The sequence below is a fragment of the Chiroxiphia lanceolata genome, chromosome 11 (genome assembly GCF_009829145.1).
Source record: "Chiroxiphia lanceolata isolate bChiLan1 chromosome 11, bChiLan1.pri, whole genome shotgun sequence".
Classification (NCBI taxonomy): Eukaryota; Metazoa; Chordata; class Aves; order Passeriformes; family Pipridae; genus Chiroxiphia; species Chiroxiphia lanceolata.
In genome coordinates, this window is record NC_045647.1 from 11631072 (window position 1) to 11647502 (window position 16431).

The 16431-nt window shown below is 51.0% G+C and overlaps 1 protein-coding gene across 1 annotated transcript; it reads left to right on the forward strand.

The window, feature by feature from the left end:
- The first annotated feature begins 1426 nt into the window (after positions 1-1426).
- On the forward strand, positions 1427-14155 carry MCM2 (minichromosome maintenance complex component 2). The gene is made up of 16 exons (XM_032699478.1): positions 1427-1504; positions 2018-2208; positions 2803-2978; positions 3629-3892; positions 4910-5129; positions 5396-5603; positions 6318-6452; positions 6647-6838; positions 7913-8006; positions 8528-8778; positions 9031-9157; positions 9377-9489; positions 9627-9869; positions 10652-10834; positions 12059-12214; positions 13091-14155. Exons 1-16 carry the CDS (start codon positions 1499-1501, stop codon positions 13199-13201), a joined length of 2670 nt encoding a protein of 889 aa, XP_032555369.1. The 5' UTR covers positions 1427-1498; the 3' UTR covers positions 13202-14155.
- Positions 14156-16431: the final 2276 nt, after the last annotated feature.

Consider the following 16431-nt stretch of genomic DNA (forward strand, 5'->3'; position numbering starts at 1 on the left):
GTGCGTGGTCTTCTGGGAAGGACAGCAGAATAGCTGTCTGTCCATCCAGCTGTTCAGTGCCTGGAGAGACAGTGGCACCCTGTGGTGACACCAGTTCATCACAGCGTGTCACCTGGGCCTTGTCAGGCGACACCTTACCCAGGCCCTGGGCTGCCTTCCCTCAAGCCGTGGAATCATAGAATTGTTAAGGCTGGAAAATTTTGGATATTTGGAAAAGATTCTTCACTGAAAGGGTGCTCAAGCATTGAACAGGCACCCCAAGGAGGTGGTGGAATCACTGTCCCTGAAAGTGTTCAAAAAATGTGTAGATATATTGCTTAGAGACATAGTTTAGTGGTGGACTTGGCAGGGATGGGTTAATGGTTGGACTCGATGATCACAGGGATCTTTTCCAACCTTCATGGTTCTGAAATTCTGTGACTTCTGAGATCATCAAGACCATGGTTGTCTTCAGTATCCTACAAGTGGGAGCATTTGGGGGGGTCTCTGTGCCTGTTCACTCTGAGCACCAGCCAACTCCCCGTCCCCGTCATGTGCCACAGAGAAGAGGCTGAGCCACCCTTTCCTATTTATATCATGATGCTCCTGCTTTGCTATATTAGTGCCAGTCTGAGTCATTCAGCTGGGCTTGTGAAGAGCCATCTCAGATTGTCAGCTGCCTCTTCAGTCACTTTTGCTTCTGGTGTCTCCTGTTTCATGGTCACTGTCCCACACTCAAGTGCAGCCAAGAGCAGAAATAGCCTGATACTAAATAGCGGTGAGAAACCCTTCAGAGAATGCAGGTCTCCAAAATCCAAACCACCTGCTGTTATGCAAGAGCCTGTGGAATGGAAGCATGTCACCTCCCTGCCAAACATCAGCCCGTTGTTTGTTTTGTCTTTCTAAATTCCTTTTCCAGTTTCTATGTGACAGGTGCTCTTCTTCAGTTGCTCTCCCAAATGGCATTGCTTGCTGCACAGAACAGCTGGGGAGACAGATGTGTGTTCTCCAGAATGGCTCCAATCAGCTCCTCTTGACTGTTATCACATACAGGCTCACACACCAAAAAGAGAAAAAAAAAAAGCCAGAACTTTCTTCTCACCTCTTACAGTTTTTGTGAGAATCAGAACAAAGGTGATTCAGCTGGGTCAGTGGCAAACCCGGTCAAGCCAGACTTGATTATAGCTGCTAAAGAGGCACACATGGGAACGGGAGTTCCCGGTGGGATCTCTCTTGTGACTCGTGTTCCCGGTAGGAGACCCCTCGAGCCCAGAGGCAAATGCCCAAATATTTGCCAGTTTGCCACTGCCGCTTGCCAGGTGCCCGAAACCCCTTGGTCAGGAGGGACCGGGGATGTCCCAGACTCCCTCCCGCTCCAGGCTCCCGCCCCGCATCATCCATATTCGCAAGGGGGCGGGGCCAACACATCCAGGCTATTCATTATTCATGAGGTTTCGCGCGCTTTTGACCACGTGGGTCGGTTTTCGCGCGGAGTGTGGCCGGGCAGGAAGCGGCGGAGATGGCGGTGAGCGACTGGGACTGGGACTGGGACTGGGACTGGGACTGGGACTGGGACTGGGACTGGGACTGGGACTGGGACTGGGGAGCCATGAAGTTGGGGTGCGAGCCCCAGGGTCCTCCCCGGGGAGACTTGGCGCTGCGGTCGTGCGGGGTCCAGTGAGGATTTCGGAGCGGGGGGGGGGTGTTGGGAGGATAATGGGGGTGCTCTCGGAGGCGGACACTCGAAACGCCGACAGAAGTTTCCCCCGTGGCCTGCGCCGGAGAGGAGAGCCAGGCCGGGACAGGATCGGACCCTTCCCCTCCACTCCGGCTGCGCTGGGTTCGGAGGATGGATTTACTCCCGCCCCCCCCCCCAGCCCCGCCATGTGTTTCCTTTGTCATTTGCGAGGAGGGTTAATTATTATTATAACTCACCGGTGATCCGCGCCCCCTTTCTGACCGCCGCCCCCCCTGAAAGCACTGATCCCCCCGCCGCCCCGGGCCCCCTGACCTCACCCCCTCCCTCCTGCTCTCGCAGGACTCCTCCGAGTCGCAGACGGCGGTGACCAGCCCCGTGCGGAGCTCCCGCCGCGGCGATGCCTTCACGTCCAGCCCCGGCCGGGACCTGCCCCCCTTCGAGGATGAGTCCGAAGGGCTCCTGGGTACCGGCGGTCTCCCCGAAGAGGAGGAGGAAGAAGGGGAAGAGCTCATCGGGGAAGGGATGGAAAGGTAAGGAAAGCGGTTGGAGCCAGCTTCTGCCGAGGGTTGTGTCCGTGGGTGGGGTGCTGGGCACTGTCAGTGCAGCCAGCGACGTGGAGGGGGGCTCTCAACCGTGGTGGGGTCCCTCTGTGTGCTCGTAGGTGGGGTAAGAGGGCTGAAGAGTTGCTGCACAGTGGGCAGAGGTCGGGGCATGTTGTGGTTTGAGTCCTGGGAGAACTGAGCAAAACTGGGAGCAAAGTGTCATCATGGTCCGGAGTGGGTAAACCAGGATCTCCCTGGATACATGATGTGCATCCAGCCCAGTTCTTTACTCTTGCAGGCATAAATTTTGATGCTTTTTTTACTGCCAGGCCTGTGGGCAAGCTGAGGAACTTTACAAAAGCTTGAATGCTGGCATTCCTAACCACGATTCTGGAGCCTTGGCATTTGTATCAGTGCTGCTGGAGCCCTTTGCTGCAGGGCATCATCCATTGTGAAGTGCCTTCCTGCTTACCACTTTTGTCTTGCTGCAGAACAACTGTCCTGACACCTGCCCAGCAGGAGCTAGAGAAGGGCTGGAGAAGGGCTTTCCTGGCCTGATTCCATGCTCCGTGTGTGTCCTAGGGACTACCGCCCCATCCCTGAGCTGGATGTGTACGAGGCAGAGGGCCTGGCCCTGGATGATGAGGACGTGGAGGAGCTGACTGCCAGCCAGCGGGAGGCTGCAGAGCGAGTGATGAGGCAGCGGGACCGGGAGCTGGAGCAGGGCATGGGCCGCATGAGGAGGGGGCTGCTCTACGGTAGGTGGAACGAGCTGTACCGGGTGGGCTGCTGATCCTCCTGTGGTTGACTGTTACCTGGTCTGGGTGGACTCTCACCCTCAGGTTTGCAGGGAGGTCTCTAGAGCTCTGATGTATTTGGGCTCCCTGTGAAATCACTGGCTGTGGGCTTGGCTGGATTCACCAGTGCACGATCCCTTTCATTTGGGCTTCCTAGGAACTCATTTGGTGTGTTCTGTGTTACCACTGAAACAAAGTCAGGATCCTGGGCCAATACCAAAGGGTTGGGATTCTACCAAGTGTGTGTTATAGGGTTTGTTGCTGGTGTTGTTCCTGTAGAGACTTTTGTGGGCTGAATGGGGGGGCCTTTGATGCACTTAGAAGCCTGTCTCTTGTGTTTCTGTTTCTGTCCATTCAGTGCAGTAATGGATGTGAATGTTTGCTGTTGCATACGAATCTAACTATTCACATTCCTAAAGTCTTTAGCTATGTTGTGGAAGATGTAGGAGCCGGAATAGAACTGGATTTAGGCTGGGCCCATGTTGTCTCTTGGTTTGTATCCCAGGCTCTGACCTATTTGCTTCCACAGCCCATGTAATCTGACTGTGACTAACCCAAAGAGTGGGAATGGGAATCCCAGCTCTTCAACAGTCTTTCCTCCCAACCCTTAGACAGTGATGATGAAGATGAAGACCGTCCCTCGCGGAAGAGGCGGCTGGCAGAACGGGCTGCTGAAGGCATGGAAGAAGAGGATGAGGACATGATTGAGAGCATTGAGAACCTGGAAGACATGAAAGGACATTCAGTGCGGGAGTGGGTTTCCATGGCAGCTCCCCGCCTTGAGATCTACCACCGCTTCAAGAACTTCCTGAAGACTCATGTGGATGACCATGGGCACAATGTCTTCAAGGAGAGGATCAGTGACATGTGCAAAGGTAGGGCTGGGTGATTAGAGACTCTCTGTCTCCTCTTTATGTGGGTCACAGTACTTTGTGGCAGTCCGATCCAGAGGTGGATTTTTTTTTCTGCCTGCCTTCTTTGTTCCAGTCATCGAGTCAGCATTTTAAGAAAGTCTCATGCTGATGGAAATAAATGAATAATGGAAACATGTCTACTATCTTCTTTGATTCTGGCTGACTAATTAGAAGGCCCCTGGCATCTGCTGCTCATTAATATTCATATTGTAGAAATACTAGTGAAAGAATATGTGGGGCAGCAGACAGTGGTCTGCAAGTTTGTGATCTGAAAGAGACAACAATTGCTTGCTGTCTGCGCCACTAACTTTCTCACACTGGAAAGTGGATTATCCAGCAAGGGGACACAAATAGAGCTTGTGACTTTGGAAACCGTGTCAGTGTTGCAGCCTTGTATTCTGACGAGGCACTGCCAGAAGCAGCAGTCATTAAGGCTGTCATTGATTAATTTTAAAAGCAGAAATTGTCACATCTAGTAACAGCTCATGTAACTGTACTTGTTGTATTTCTTCTTTATATTGAGCAGAAGCTTGAGCCATGGAACAGGATCAGTTTTATACAGCTAGGAAATAAAAGGCATTTGTCTCATCCCTTTCTATGAACATAAGACACAGGAGGTTTTTTGCCAGCCATTCAGCACACATAATGTCTCTCCTATTAGCTTTGGTTTCCTGGAGGTCTCTAAGAGAGTTGTGTGTCGGGCTGAGGCTTTTGAATCTCAAGAACATTGAGCCTGGGAAGTATCTGTGCAGAACTAGAGAGAAACAATCACAAGCTTGGTACTGATGAAGAATTTTTTAGAGAAATCAGTTTAAAAGAGTTTTCCACCCATTTTCAAATTGTTGACTTTGAAACATTTTTCAGGGAAGGTGCAGACATTGCAGCCTGCAGGATACAGGCTTGTCTGTTCTGGCTGTCCTTTGCAAACTCCTCGAGTGAGCAGGCTGAAATTGTAATTCACCTCATCTTTTTCTTAAGAGAACAGAGAGAGTCTGGTGGTGAACTATGAGGATCTGGCAGCCCAGGAACATGTTCTTGCCTACTTTCTGCCTGAAGCCCCAGCAGAAATGCTGAAGATCTTTGATGAGGCAGCCAAGGAAGTGGTGTTGGCCATGTACCCCAAATATGACCGTATTGCTCAGGAGATCCATGTCCGCATCTCCCACCTCCCTCTGGTGGAAGAGCTGCGGTCACTCAGGTAAGCAGCAGAATTACCAACAGTGGCTGTGGGGCCTGCAGCAGGCTTTGAGGGGCTTGAGAGGGCTCACCTGTGAGCTAAACCTCTGGGTAAATCTGACAGGATGACTGAAGTTATCACAGGAAAAAAGTCATATTAAGGATGAACTTCCAAGATAAAACACAAACATTGGTAGAAAACTCGTGCTTTGTAGCAAGAGTATTTCTGTAGGGTGTTTTGCCTTCTGTGCCCTGCATCCAGAGCATCAGTGTCCTCTCTTTCCTCAGGCAACTGCACCTGAATCAGTTGATCCGGACCAGCGGAGTGGTGACAAGTTGCACAGGGGTCCTGCCTCAGCTCAGCATGGTCAAATACAACTGCAGCAAGTGCCGCTTCATCCTGGGACCCTTTTTCCAGTCCCAGAACCAGGAGGTGAAACCTGGTTCCTGTCCAGAGTGTCAGTCTCTTGGCCCCTTTGAAATCAACATGGAAGAGGTAAGAGATGATGTGCTTGCCTGGATGGGCCTGGCTGCTTGTCCTGCTTCACTGCCTGTTCCTTCCAGCCCTGCCTTGGTTCCCACCCTTTTAACAGTTTGGTGTAGGGAGAGGGGTCTGCTGCTATATCCAGGGGTCTGTGAAGATAGCTCTTGTCTATTTGAGGTCTTGACCTGAATGTACTCAGTTTAGCAGCCAAAAGTAAGTTACTGTCACATTGTATTTGGATTGAATCTTTTGCCACAGTCATCTCTGTGGTACACAGTGATTTATCCATATTTTTAAAATGCAGACAGAGACTGCCCAGCTCTCCTCCTTCCTAAGTTAGGTCAGTGTGTCCTGAACTGTCAGCTTAGGAAACCAGAAGACAGCGGCAAAATCATTAATGTAGAGCTTCTGACTTTCATTCTTTGCTTTGACACCTTTAATCATCACCAGTGAAGCATTCTCCTCCCAGGAACTGGTCCAGTATTTGGGTGGACAAACACTGTGGAGACTGAAACATAATGGTGAGATGCGGCAAAGTGCTTTCCCATCCCCACTGTTTTCTGTTGTATCCTGGAATTGCTCCTCACAACCCCCATCCTCCCATACCTTTAGTTTTCTAACCAAAGTATAGTAAGCCTTTGAATGGATGTTCTCTGGTGAGGTGAAAAGCATCAGCTGTGCTGCTGGCTGCCAGACCTGCTGGGTAACTTCTGTTCTGTTCTGCAGACGGTCTATCAGAACTATCAGCGCATCAAGATCCAGGAGAGCCCTGGGAAGGTAGCTGCTGGCAGGCTGCCCCGCTCCAAGGATGCCATTCTCCTCGCTGATCTGGTGGACAGTTGCAGGCCAGGGGATGAGATTGTGAGTACATTGTTCAAGTGTTCAAGGGGTGAGCACAGAGCGTTTTTAAATTCTGACAGTGACATCACCGGAACATCTGTTGGGTTGTGGGGAGGGATTGTCCTTGAATGCATTTGGGCAGCCACTTATCTTAAAATGGAGAAGGGGCTGCGTTATATTGTGCAGGCACTGACACAGCATTTCCTGCTTCCCAGGAGCTCACAGGGATCTACCACAACAACTATGATGGCTCCTTGAACACTGCCAATGGGTTCCCAGTGTTTGCCACTGTGATCCTGGCCAACCACATTGCCAAGAAGGACAACAAGCTGGCTGTTGGAGAACTGACTGATGAAGACGTGAAAGTGATTGTGGGTCTGTCCAAGGACGAGCAAATTGGGGAGAAGGTGGGTCAGCTTCAGAGATCCCTTCTTTTCCTTTTGACAGCTTGCTGTGTCAGCTGGCCAAACAGTGGTTAAAGGAATCTTTAGAAATCCCAGTTCCCTCTGAATGGTCTTCTGTAGCTCTCAGACAGCTGTCGATGAGAGTCAGTTGTAGGATGGAACTAAATAAGAAAGTTTCTTTGTACTTTCGGAGGTCAAATTTTCTGTTTCTCCCCTTCCTTCTCTGAGCCTTCTACATCCCAACAGGACTGGAAGACAGGAGAGAGGCACTCACACTGCTTGTGTCTGATCAGTTTTCTCTCCCTGTATCTTGAAAGCAAAGCAGGGGAAGTATTCTGAGAGGCCAATGACTGCGTCTCCAATCCCCTTAAGAGACTGTTATTACTTACTTTAAGCTCTGGCAGAGATCTTAGCTTTGTTTCCTCTGTATGCTAAGGCCTGAACCCAATACTTGAAAGAACAAAGCTCCTGGATTGGTGCATGTTCAACCTTACTTGGGTCAGGTTTAAGCTCTGTAATGGGAGACTTTGTTCTGTTGCCTTAGATGTGCTGTTCTTATAGTAACAGCTGTTGCAGTGGGTGCAGAAGCTTCAGTTGAGCCAGGACTGTTTTGACATGAGTATTCTCCAGCACCTGGTTATTTTCAGAATACTCTTGAGAAAATAAGCCAGTTTTCCTTAATATCTGACCATGATGACAATTCATGTGTGGCACAGCCCATTCAACTACTATCATGTGCAGTGAGTAAGCCTCAGATCAAGGTCTCCAGCTTTACAGCAGCTGATAACAGCCACTGTGATGTGTGTTGTGTACAACAGGGTTGTGGAGGCAGTGGCAGCAGCTTCCAGCACCAGACTAAATAATCTGCCATGCCCCAACAGCACCATTTTTGTGAAGCTCCTTTAGGGGACACTGGGTGGATAGTTTCCTTTGAAAAAGCCCAACACCCTCGGTAATAAAATACTCTTTGGAGACAGCAGTACTTTAAGAGTAGCTTTAGATGTGGCACCTTGCTGATTTTCATGCAAGATTCTGCCCAGAATAGGAAACGGACAACTCATCTGGCTTTCCTTTCAGATTTTTGCCAGCATTGCTCCATCTATTTATGGACATGAAGATATCAAGAGGGGCTTGGCTTTGGCTCTCTTCGGTGGAGAGCCCAAAAATCCAGGTGAGTGTCACCTGTGTCACTTGAGCCACTCAGGGGAGGGCAGATGGATCTGAGTTTGTCTGTGGTGTTGCAATGAGAGTGATTACAGTTGTCTGAATGGCTTGGTGACAGACAAGGTAACAGACTGAGGGATATCTGCGATTGAAATGGCTGCTTTTATCACACTGAAAACTCTGTTGTGACAGTAGAAATGCTAGGACTGAAAATAGCTCCTGCTGCAAACTTGGACAAGTTTTTACCCCTCCTCTAGGAGGTCATGTTCGATGCCCCTTCAGAGGTTTGACCTTTTGGCACCCTGATCTGTTATAATCTTCCGAGAAGGATATATATTCAGCAGGGAGCAGCGTTAGAAAGCCTGTTTTACAAACGTGACCACCTGCAAAGCTGACTTTCTTTTTCCTTCGAGTTCCCTGTAAACTGGTTGTCCTACCTGCTGGTTGCCCTCCCACCTTTGTGAAGGGCAGGGTTGCTGTCAAGCCATGCACTCAGCTGCCAACATGGCTTTCCCATGACTTTTGTAGGTGGCAAACACAAAGTCCGTGGTGACATCAATGTGCTTCTGTGTGGAGATCCTGGTACTGCGAAATCCCAGTTTCTTAAATACATAGAGAAGGCATCGAGCAGAGCAATTTTCACCACTGGCCAGGGTGCTTCTGCTGTGGGCCTCACAGCCTATGTCCAGCGGCACCCGGTCAGCAAGGAGTGGACTTTGGAGGCAGGAGCCCTGGTGCTGGCTGACAGAGGTGTCTGCCTGATTGATGAATTCGACAAGGTGAGCCCAGCTTCCTCTCTCTGGGAGGGATTAGTTGTGAAGGCACCAGATATAACCTCTGCAGTGAGGACACAGCATAACTCCTGGGGACATCACCCAGCTGACCAAGGTTCCTGCAGTTTGCTCAGGCCCTTGCTGGTCCATAGTGCAGTTTGCTGCCTTTTCAGAGCATTGGGAGCTGATTCCCCTTGGTGTGTTGGGCAAAGGGGTGTAGACACAGATTCACTCTGAGTCACTCTTGCTTTCCTGTAGATGAATGATCAGGATAGGACCAGCATCCACGAAGCCATGGAACAGCAAAGCATTTCCATCTCCAAAGCAGGCATTGTCACATCCTTGCAAGCTCGCTGCACCGTTATTGCTGCTGCCAATCCCATAGGTAAGTGCTGAGAGTCTACAGGACCATCTCAGGCTTCCGGCATCAATCCACGGTCATGAGAACTGTGGCAGAGCTTCCCTTCCCTCTGTGTGATTCCTTCAGTCTGGAGCAGAGATCAAGTGAGCAGTAGAGTCTTGAGTAAAGTGCTGAAGGTCTGTACTTGCTCCAAAGCTTCAGCCTTGGTGCCCGTGTTTGACTTGGGTTGTCTCTGTGCTCCAGGTGGGCGATACGACCCGTCATTAACCTTCTCAGAGAACGTGGACCTGACAGAGCCCATCATCTCTCGATTCGATATCCTGTGCGTGGTGAGAGACACAGTGGACCCTGTGCAGGTACAGGCTGTGCTGTGAATCTGAGCTTGTGCTGGGCTTGCAGTGCTGCTGTTGGGATGCTCAGCTGCAGTTGCCCATTGAGGTTTTTCTGTCCAGTGAGTGTGTTCAGTGTCTATTAGTCTACTCCTCTCTTGTAGGATGAAATGCTTGCCCGGTTCGTTGTTGGCAGCCACGTCAAGCACCACCCGGGTAGCAAGGAGGCAGTGAATGGGGATGCTGATGAGGTCATTCTTCCCAACACATACGGGGTTGAACCCATTCCTCAAGAGATCCTGAGGAAATACATCATCTATGCCAAAGAGAAAGTCCACCCCAAACTCAACCAGATGGACCAGGACAAGGTGGCCAGGATGTACAGTGACCTCAGGAAGGAGTCCATGGTGAGAATACTGAGGAAAGGGGGGAAGAAACATGTATCTAGTCTGCAAATCAGCCTGAGACTGCTCCAGCATATGTTGGCACATTCTTGCCTTTCCCATCACAAAAGTCTGTGCCACTGTTTTGTGAGAGACAGGCAGATCCTGCAGTGTCTGCTGAACAGATGATTCTTCATCTAAATGCAGAGTCTCGCCTGTTGGTGATGTGTGGACTGATGGGCTGGACACATGTATAGTGCCTGCCATGGCAAAGTCCTCTTGTCACCCAGTCTGGCAGGCCCACAGGAGACATTTGCATTCACTCAAACCCATATGCTACTTTACAGGGAGCCATTATCTGTAGAAATGCCCTTCTCTTTTGTCTGTGGGATCTCTCAGGCTCATTTCATGCTCTTCAAGTGGAAGAGAGAAATTTGTTGAGGTCACAGGGAGATTTTTGGAGCTTGGGAAAACTATAGCTTTTCTTTTTTAATTGGCTTTTTGTTTCCTTAATTCCTCCAAAAAGTTGCTGGAGAAAACTGTTTTGCTGATCCTGGAAAGGCCCCAAACAGTGGCAAAGAGTGACCCCACAGCACCCCCTCGCACTGAATTCAGATGAACAGTCTGTGCCAGGCTCTGTGGCTGTGCCAGCAGGTGGCAGAGCCTCCTTAGCCTGAGTCCCTGTCAGAGGCCCAGAGCAGCTTCCTGCAGTGCGAAAGGAGTGGGATCCTGGGCCAGAAGCCACCTGTCTTGCCCTGTGTCTTGTATCCTCCAGTAAGATGTTGCCTCCTTCTCTCCGCCCTCAGGCGACCGGCAGCATCCCCATCACGGTGCGGCACATCGAGTCCATGATCCGCATGGCCGAGGCTCACGCCCGCATGCACCTGCGGGACTACGTGGTGGAGGACGATGTCAACATGGCCATCCGGGTGATGCTGGAGAGCTTCATCGACACGCAGAAGTTCAGCGTCATGCGGAGCATGCGCAAGGTGGGCACCGGCTGAGCCGAGCGCTGGAGCTGCGCCCCAGACCCCCAGGTTCAAGTGCAGCCTCCTTGCACTGCCCTGGCTGTGGGAAGAGGCTCTTCCATGCTCTGTCCCATAGAGCTGAGTCCGTGTAAATGGAGTACTGTGGGTCTGAAGTGTTAAGCTCCTTGCCTGACCATCCAGGAGCCACTCTGGCAGTCCCACTTGCACCACCTAAGCTGGGACCGAGGCCCCTTTGCAGCTACACACCTCACACTCACACAGTCACACAAGGTTTCCTTAGCAGCTCAACCCCAGGTTTCCCACAGCAAAGTCTCAGATGTCTGGATCCTTAAAATAATTTAATCATGGTGCAATAACAAAATAACAGCTCAAGTTGAGTGCCTCTGAGGGACCCCAAACAAGGCACTGTTCCATTACTGCTGGTTGTTAGACTCAGGTGGGGCAATGTTTTTGTTGGGCCTGAGAAGGAAGTGTACCCTGAGCCTCTGTATTGAAAGTACTGCCGTATATCTTCTTTTTTTACACCTTCCCTGATATTTTGGCACAGGGCTCCCACTGCTGCTGCCATTGGGTGATTGAGCTGAGCAGGCACTTCGTTTCTGCACATTTTAGTGGGGTTCTCAGGGGACATTTAGCCACGGGGCAGCACTCACTGTGGTTTAGTGTGCAGTCTGCCCTTTTCTCTGAGTAGCAGGGCCTGGCTTCGAACAGCTCTTGGCTGGCCACAGCCTGGCATTTATCCACTGTTGAGTGTCTGCCCTCTGTCTGGACGACTCGTGGCCTCTCTCTTTGGCCGCAAACAGCCAGCCAAGTGTGAGCGTCTGCTGGGGAGACCCAGGGCAGTCTGAGTTAAGGGAAGCTGCTCTGTGCTTTCCTCAGGACCAGCCCTCCCACGGCTGTGTCCCTGTGGGCAGCACACCTCCACAGCAGTGCACTTCTGGCCCCCAAGAGGCACCAGCGTGCCCCCAGAGATTTCAGATGGAAATAAGAGCAGTCAGCAGAGGAGTGTTGTGGCTGTCAGAGAGCTGCCACTGCAAGTGCAGGTGGCAGCTTGTCAAGGCTAAAGTCACTTGAGAAACACTAAGGGCACAGGTGACAGCAGTGTCATTTGGTTCCACTTGTGCTCTATGGGAGGAAGGGGTTGGTTGGTGTTGGGCATGGGGGACTGCAGTGCATCACTCTGTTCCTGATCCTCATGGCTGCTCACCTCATCCTTCCTCCCAGACATTCTCCCGCTACCTTTCATTCAAGAGAGACAACAATGAGCTGCTGCTGTTCATCCTGAAGCAGCTGGTTGCAGAGCAAGTGATGTACCAGAGAAACCGCTATGGAGCCCAGCAAGACACCATAGAGGTCCCAGAGAAGGACCTGGTGGACAAGGTATGGGCATATAACAAGCTGCCTCTGGGGTTGGTTCATGATCTCTCTCTGCAGCCTCAGAACCAGAGGTGCTCTCAGACTTGTAACTTCTTTTCCTGCATTGTGATACCAAAAAAGAAGACTGGTGTTGATCAATTTAACCCAGCATCCTCTCTTGTCTGGAAGCACCATATTCTTCCCCCTCTGTTCTCATATACCCTTGTAAAACTTTGGGGTTGCAGTGGTAAATCCTGCAGTATGGTGCTTTGCAGGCGAATGACAACTCAAGTTCCCTGGCATCTGCATTTGAAGAAGCAAAAAGCAGAAAAATCTCCGTATGAATTTTCCAATCCCTCCTGGGGCTCACTCACCTTCTCCTTAATGCATCCTTATCCTGGTCCAAAGACTGCACTCCTGACTCGGCCTTTCTGTGCAAAGTATTGACCTTGCTTGGCACTAAAGCAAGGACTGCTCCTGGATTGCTGCTTTTCTGCTCCTTGCATGGAATGTGCAGAGTACCTACTTCCAAAGCCACAGCTTGGTGCTGCTGGTGTGACCACCCCCAGTCAGGGATGTCTTGCAAAACTCTTACACTGGGTGAGGTACTGGGGGCACTTTTGGGTAGGAGTTACATTCTAGCTATAGTGGGAGTAAAAGGACGAGCTGAAAGCAGGCAGATGCTGAGCCAGCATCTTTTCTTTGCTCAGCTCAGCTCTGCCAGTGCTCCTTCCTCCTGACCTGCAGTCTCCCCTGCTACTGCAGTTCTGGTTCCTGCTGAGCAGAGCAGAGATTGCTGACTGTCAAATTTTATGCAGCCTTTGCTATGGAAAACCACATGGTTCTTATTTTTATTAAATAAACATTTACCTCTCCCCTCCCTCCTTCTCCTCCTCCCAGGCTCGTCAGATCAACATCCACAACCTCTCAGCCTTCTTTGACAGTGAAGTGTTCAAGATGAACAGGTTCAGCCGGGATGTGAAGCGGAAGCTGATTGTCCAGCAGTTTTGAGGCTGGCAGCAGAGTCTGCCACGTGCTTCTGTGAGATGAGACCTCTGTCTTCCAGCCCTCCACGAATGCTACAGAGATCCTGAGCTGGAGGGACTAGGCTGCACATTCTCTTGCTTGCTTTGTGCCTTATGGATTAAGGGAGTGCTGAGCTGCTGAAGACCTTGTAAATAGAACAGAATTAAGTAGTTAAATGCCCAGTCAAGTCTGTTTAGCAACTTGGTTCACTATTTTTCCTTGTAGCTAAGCACAGCAGGGAGAGAATTGCTGGCCGTACACATGGCATGTTTGCTGTTTGTTTGTCACTAGTTGTTACGGGCTCCTCTACAGGAGGGACTGAGAGGGAGCATTTGAAAAGCATTATCCACGCCCCTTGGATTACAAGCACCCTCAGGGATTCTCTGTTCCCATCTCTGGCGACTGTACAGCCTGATGGGTGATAATTGAGACTGCTTTCAACTCTCCATGAACCAGCCAGCCTCTCTGCTCCAGGCCCTTGTGCCTGACACTTGACATTTCCCCAGGTGCCCACATGGACTGATCTTGTGCTTGGTTTCTGCAGGGGAGGAGCGGGGAGGCAGAGGAAGATGAGAACTGAAACAAAGCATAACTATTTCTGATATTAGTGGTGATCTGTGTGGGCAGTGAAAACTCCTTCTATACCTGCTAGGGAATGTCCAGAAGCCCCAGCAAAGAGGCTTCCCTTGCCTGACTGGGTGTTATCTCTGTGCAGCTGTCACCAGATGTCAGTTTATGCTGGATCAAAGTGCTACCTTTGGCACCTAAACCACCCTCTCTCACACCCGTTTCTTAAGGATGAAGAACCCATAGTGCTGGTTTTGGGCATAGCAATGGAGGAGGAGCCCTGAGCTGCATGTTTTCAGGGAGGACAGGATAAGCTCAGTATTCTTATGCAATTTTCTTGCTGTATGTGTTTTAAATACATTTTTTTCAATACTTCTGTGTTTCCTCCTCTTTTGGGAACTCCTGCAGCCAAGGGGGAAAGCAAGAGCGTAAGCGAGCAACTTGGATGCTGGAACAGCTGTTCTGCAGTTTGTGGTATTGGGTTTGGATACAGACACATCCCATATTTGCACTTCAAGTTAGTAGGAACTGACACTACCCAGGAGACGGTTGCCCACAGGACAGTGTCATGAATGCTGCCTTTCCCACCAAAGGCCTGCCTACAGTCTCTTTTCCTGTCTTGCCTGCTTATGTCTGTATCCCAAGATACAGACAGTCCTATAACAGTATGTATTTCCCACCTCCCTTCTGTATGCACACTTGGGTTAGACAGCCTAGATCTCGTGTCTTGGCTGCCACTTGGATTCCAGTCTGGGCAAGGTGCAGCTGAGGTCTGCAGTGAATGTGCTTTGCCTGGCCAGAGCCACAGGACCGTAAGGCATCTCCAGCCTCCAGCCTGAGCTCGAGGGAATTTCTCAGCTGGCTACTGCAGTTCTGTGCTGGCCAAGCAGAGCTGCTGTCCCTGGCTGCTGACACTGACACCGTGGGGTTTGTCACTGTGATGTGCGTGCGTGCGTGTGTGTCCTCTCAGCCTGGTGGTTACTGGGAGCCAACAGTGCTTGAACCCTGCTGGGGGCTGAGCACATGACTCTCAGCCTGAAACTGGCTCGGTGTGTTGCCTTTTCTGTCTGCCAGCTCCCTCCTGTGTATTTGTTTAACTGTTTTGGCTGTTTTCTTCTCTTCCCACTGGGTCTGTGTCTACCAGGGCTTTCTGCGGGCAGCCCATAGAGACACTTGCCTGGCATTCCCTCCCTGCCTGGTTGAGCCTTTTGCCCCTGAATGTGTGCCTGGGTCAGGTCTGCACTGGGAATGGCTGAGCTACTGTGTGCCTGAAACTGCCTGGTGAGGTCCAATGTGGTTCCTCAGGGCTGGACACAGAGCTGTTAGCTCCTCACCTTCTAATGCCAGAGGCCATGGGCAGAGACATGGGGAGAGCAGCTGCCAGCAGCTGCACAATGTGCCCAGCTCCGTGGGAACCCACATATCTTACCAGGGAAGGTACTGGCCCTGAGAGAGCAAAACCAGTGATAATGAGGGATGAAACAACCTTGTCAAGCAAACTGGTGTGTTGCGATGAATGTTGGGTGTGGGAGAAGAAAGAGGCTTTCTGTCAGACTGTAGAAATACAAAATGCTTTGTAAACACTTGCAACCTTGTGAAGCCTCTGCTATGCCTGTAGTCACCCACAGAGTTAAATATGTGGGCAAATGTCACCACAAACCATGAGAGAATACACAGGAATGGAGCTGGACTCCTGATTTTCCTAACTCCTTGCCCTGCTGCTGGACAGGGCTGTTGAGAGGCACCGGTCAGGTTTGTCCTACAGCTTTCTCCTGCCTCCTGTGCTCTGGTCCCACCTCACTGGATACACACGGGGAGCAGTGGCAACAGAGAGATGCCAGTGTTGGAGGCACTTGTTTGTCATTTTGCTCACTCTGCCTCCCAAATCCTCACCACAAAGGCAGTTGTGCCCTCCCACCGTGTTGTGTTGCCAGCATCCAGCAGCGAAATGAATTCTTGCAGCTGCGCCCTTGCTAATGTTGGCATCAGCTGCTCAGTGGAGTGTTAATGCCAGTCTGAAGGCATGTTCCTCCTCTCACGGCCACTGAGCTTTTCAGGTCCCCTGGAGCAAGTTTTGGCTGTTCACAGCATCAGGTGTCTGGTCTGGACAGGGGTGCAGACAGGGGTGAAAACAGATGCTGCTCTGAGCAGGGACTGCCTTGCCAGGAGGCATGTTCCAGCTGAATGTAGCAAGGATTTTACTGCAGGGCTCTGGAGATCAGCAAGCCAAGCCACACTCATGAAGCGAGGAGTTGCTCCCCTGACAACCCTGAGTTTAGCCAAGTTTGAGCACTTGGCTTCCCGCTGCTGTGATTCAAACATTGCACAGTGCCTCTGACAGCCTGGGGCAAAGGCAAGAGTCTGGGGGAGGTGGGGTCTGTCCAAAGCAGGCTATGCCTGGGTTTGGATGGAAGATGATGAGGGTGCTCCTTGCAGAGCAGACAGGGCTTTGTGGAGCCAGGTGGTGTCCCTTCCTGTGGTCATTGTCCCCTTGGGACTATGGTTGTTGGCAAATGCTGGGTCAGGCTGGCTTCGGAGAGCATCTGGATTTGAATAGGGCATGATGGGCCTGATCCTGATCCAGTTTGATTTGAATATGCTGTGTGCACTGAGAAAGCAGCAGGGCTCTCTGCTGTTTGACCTTAACT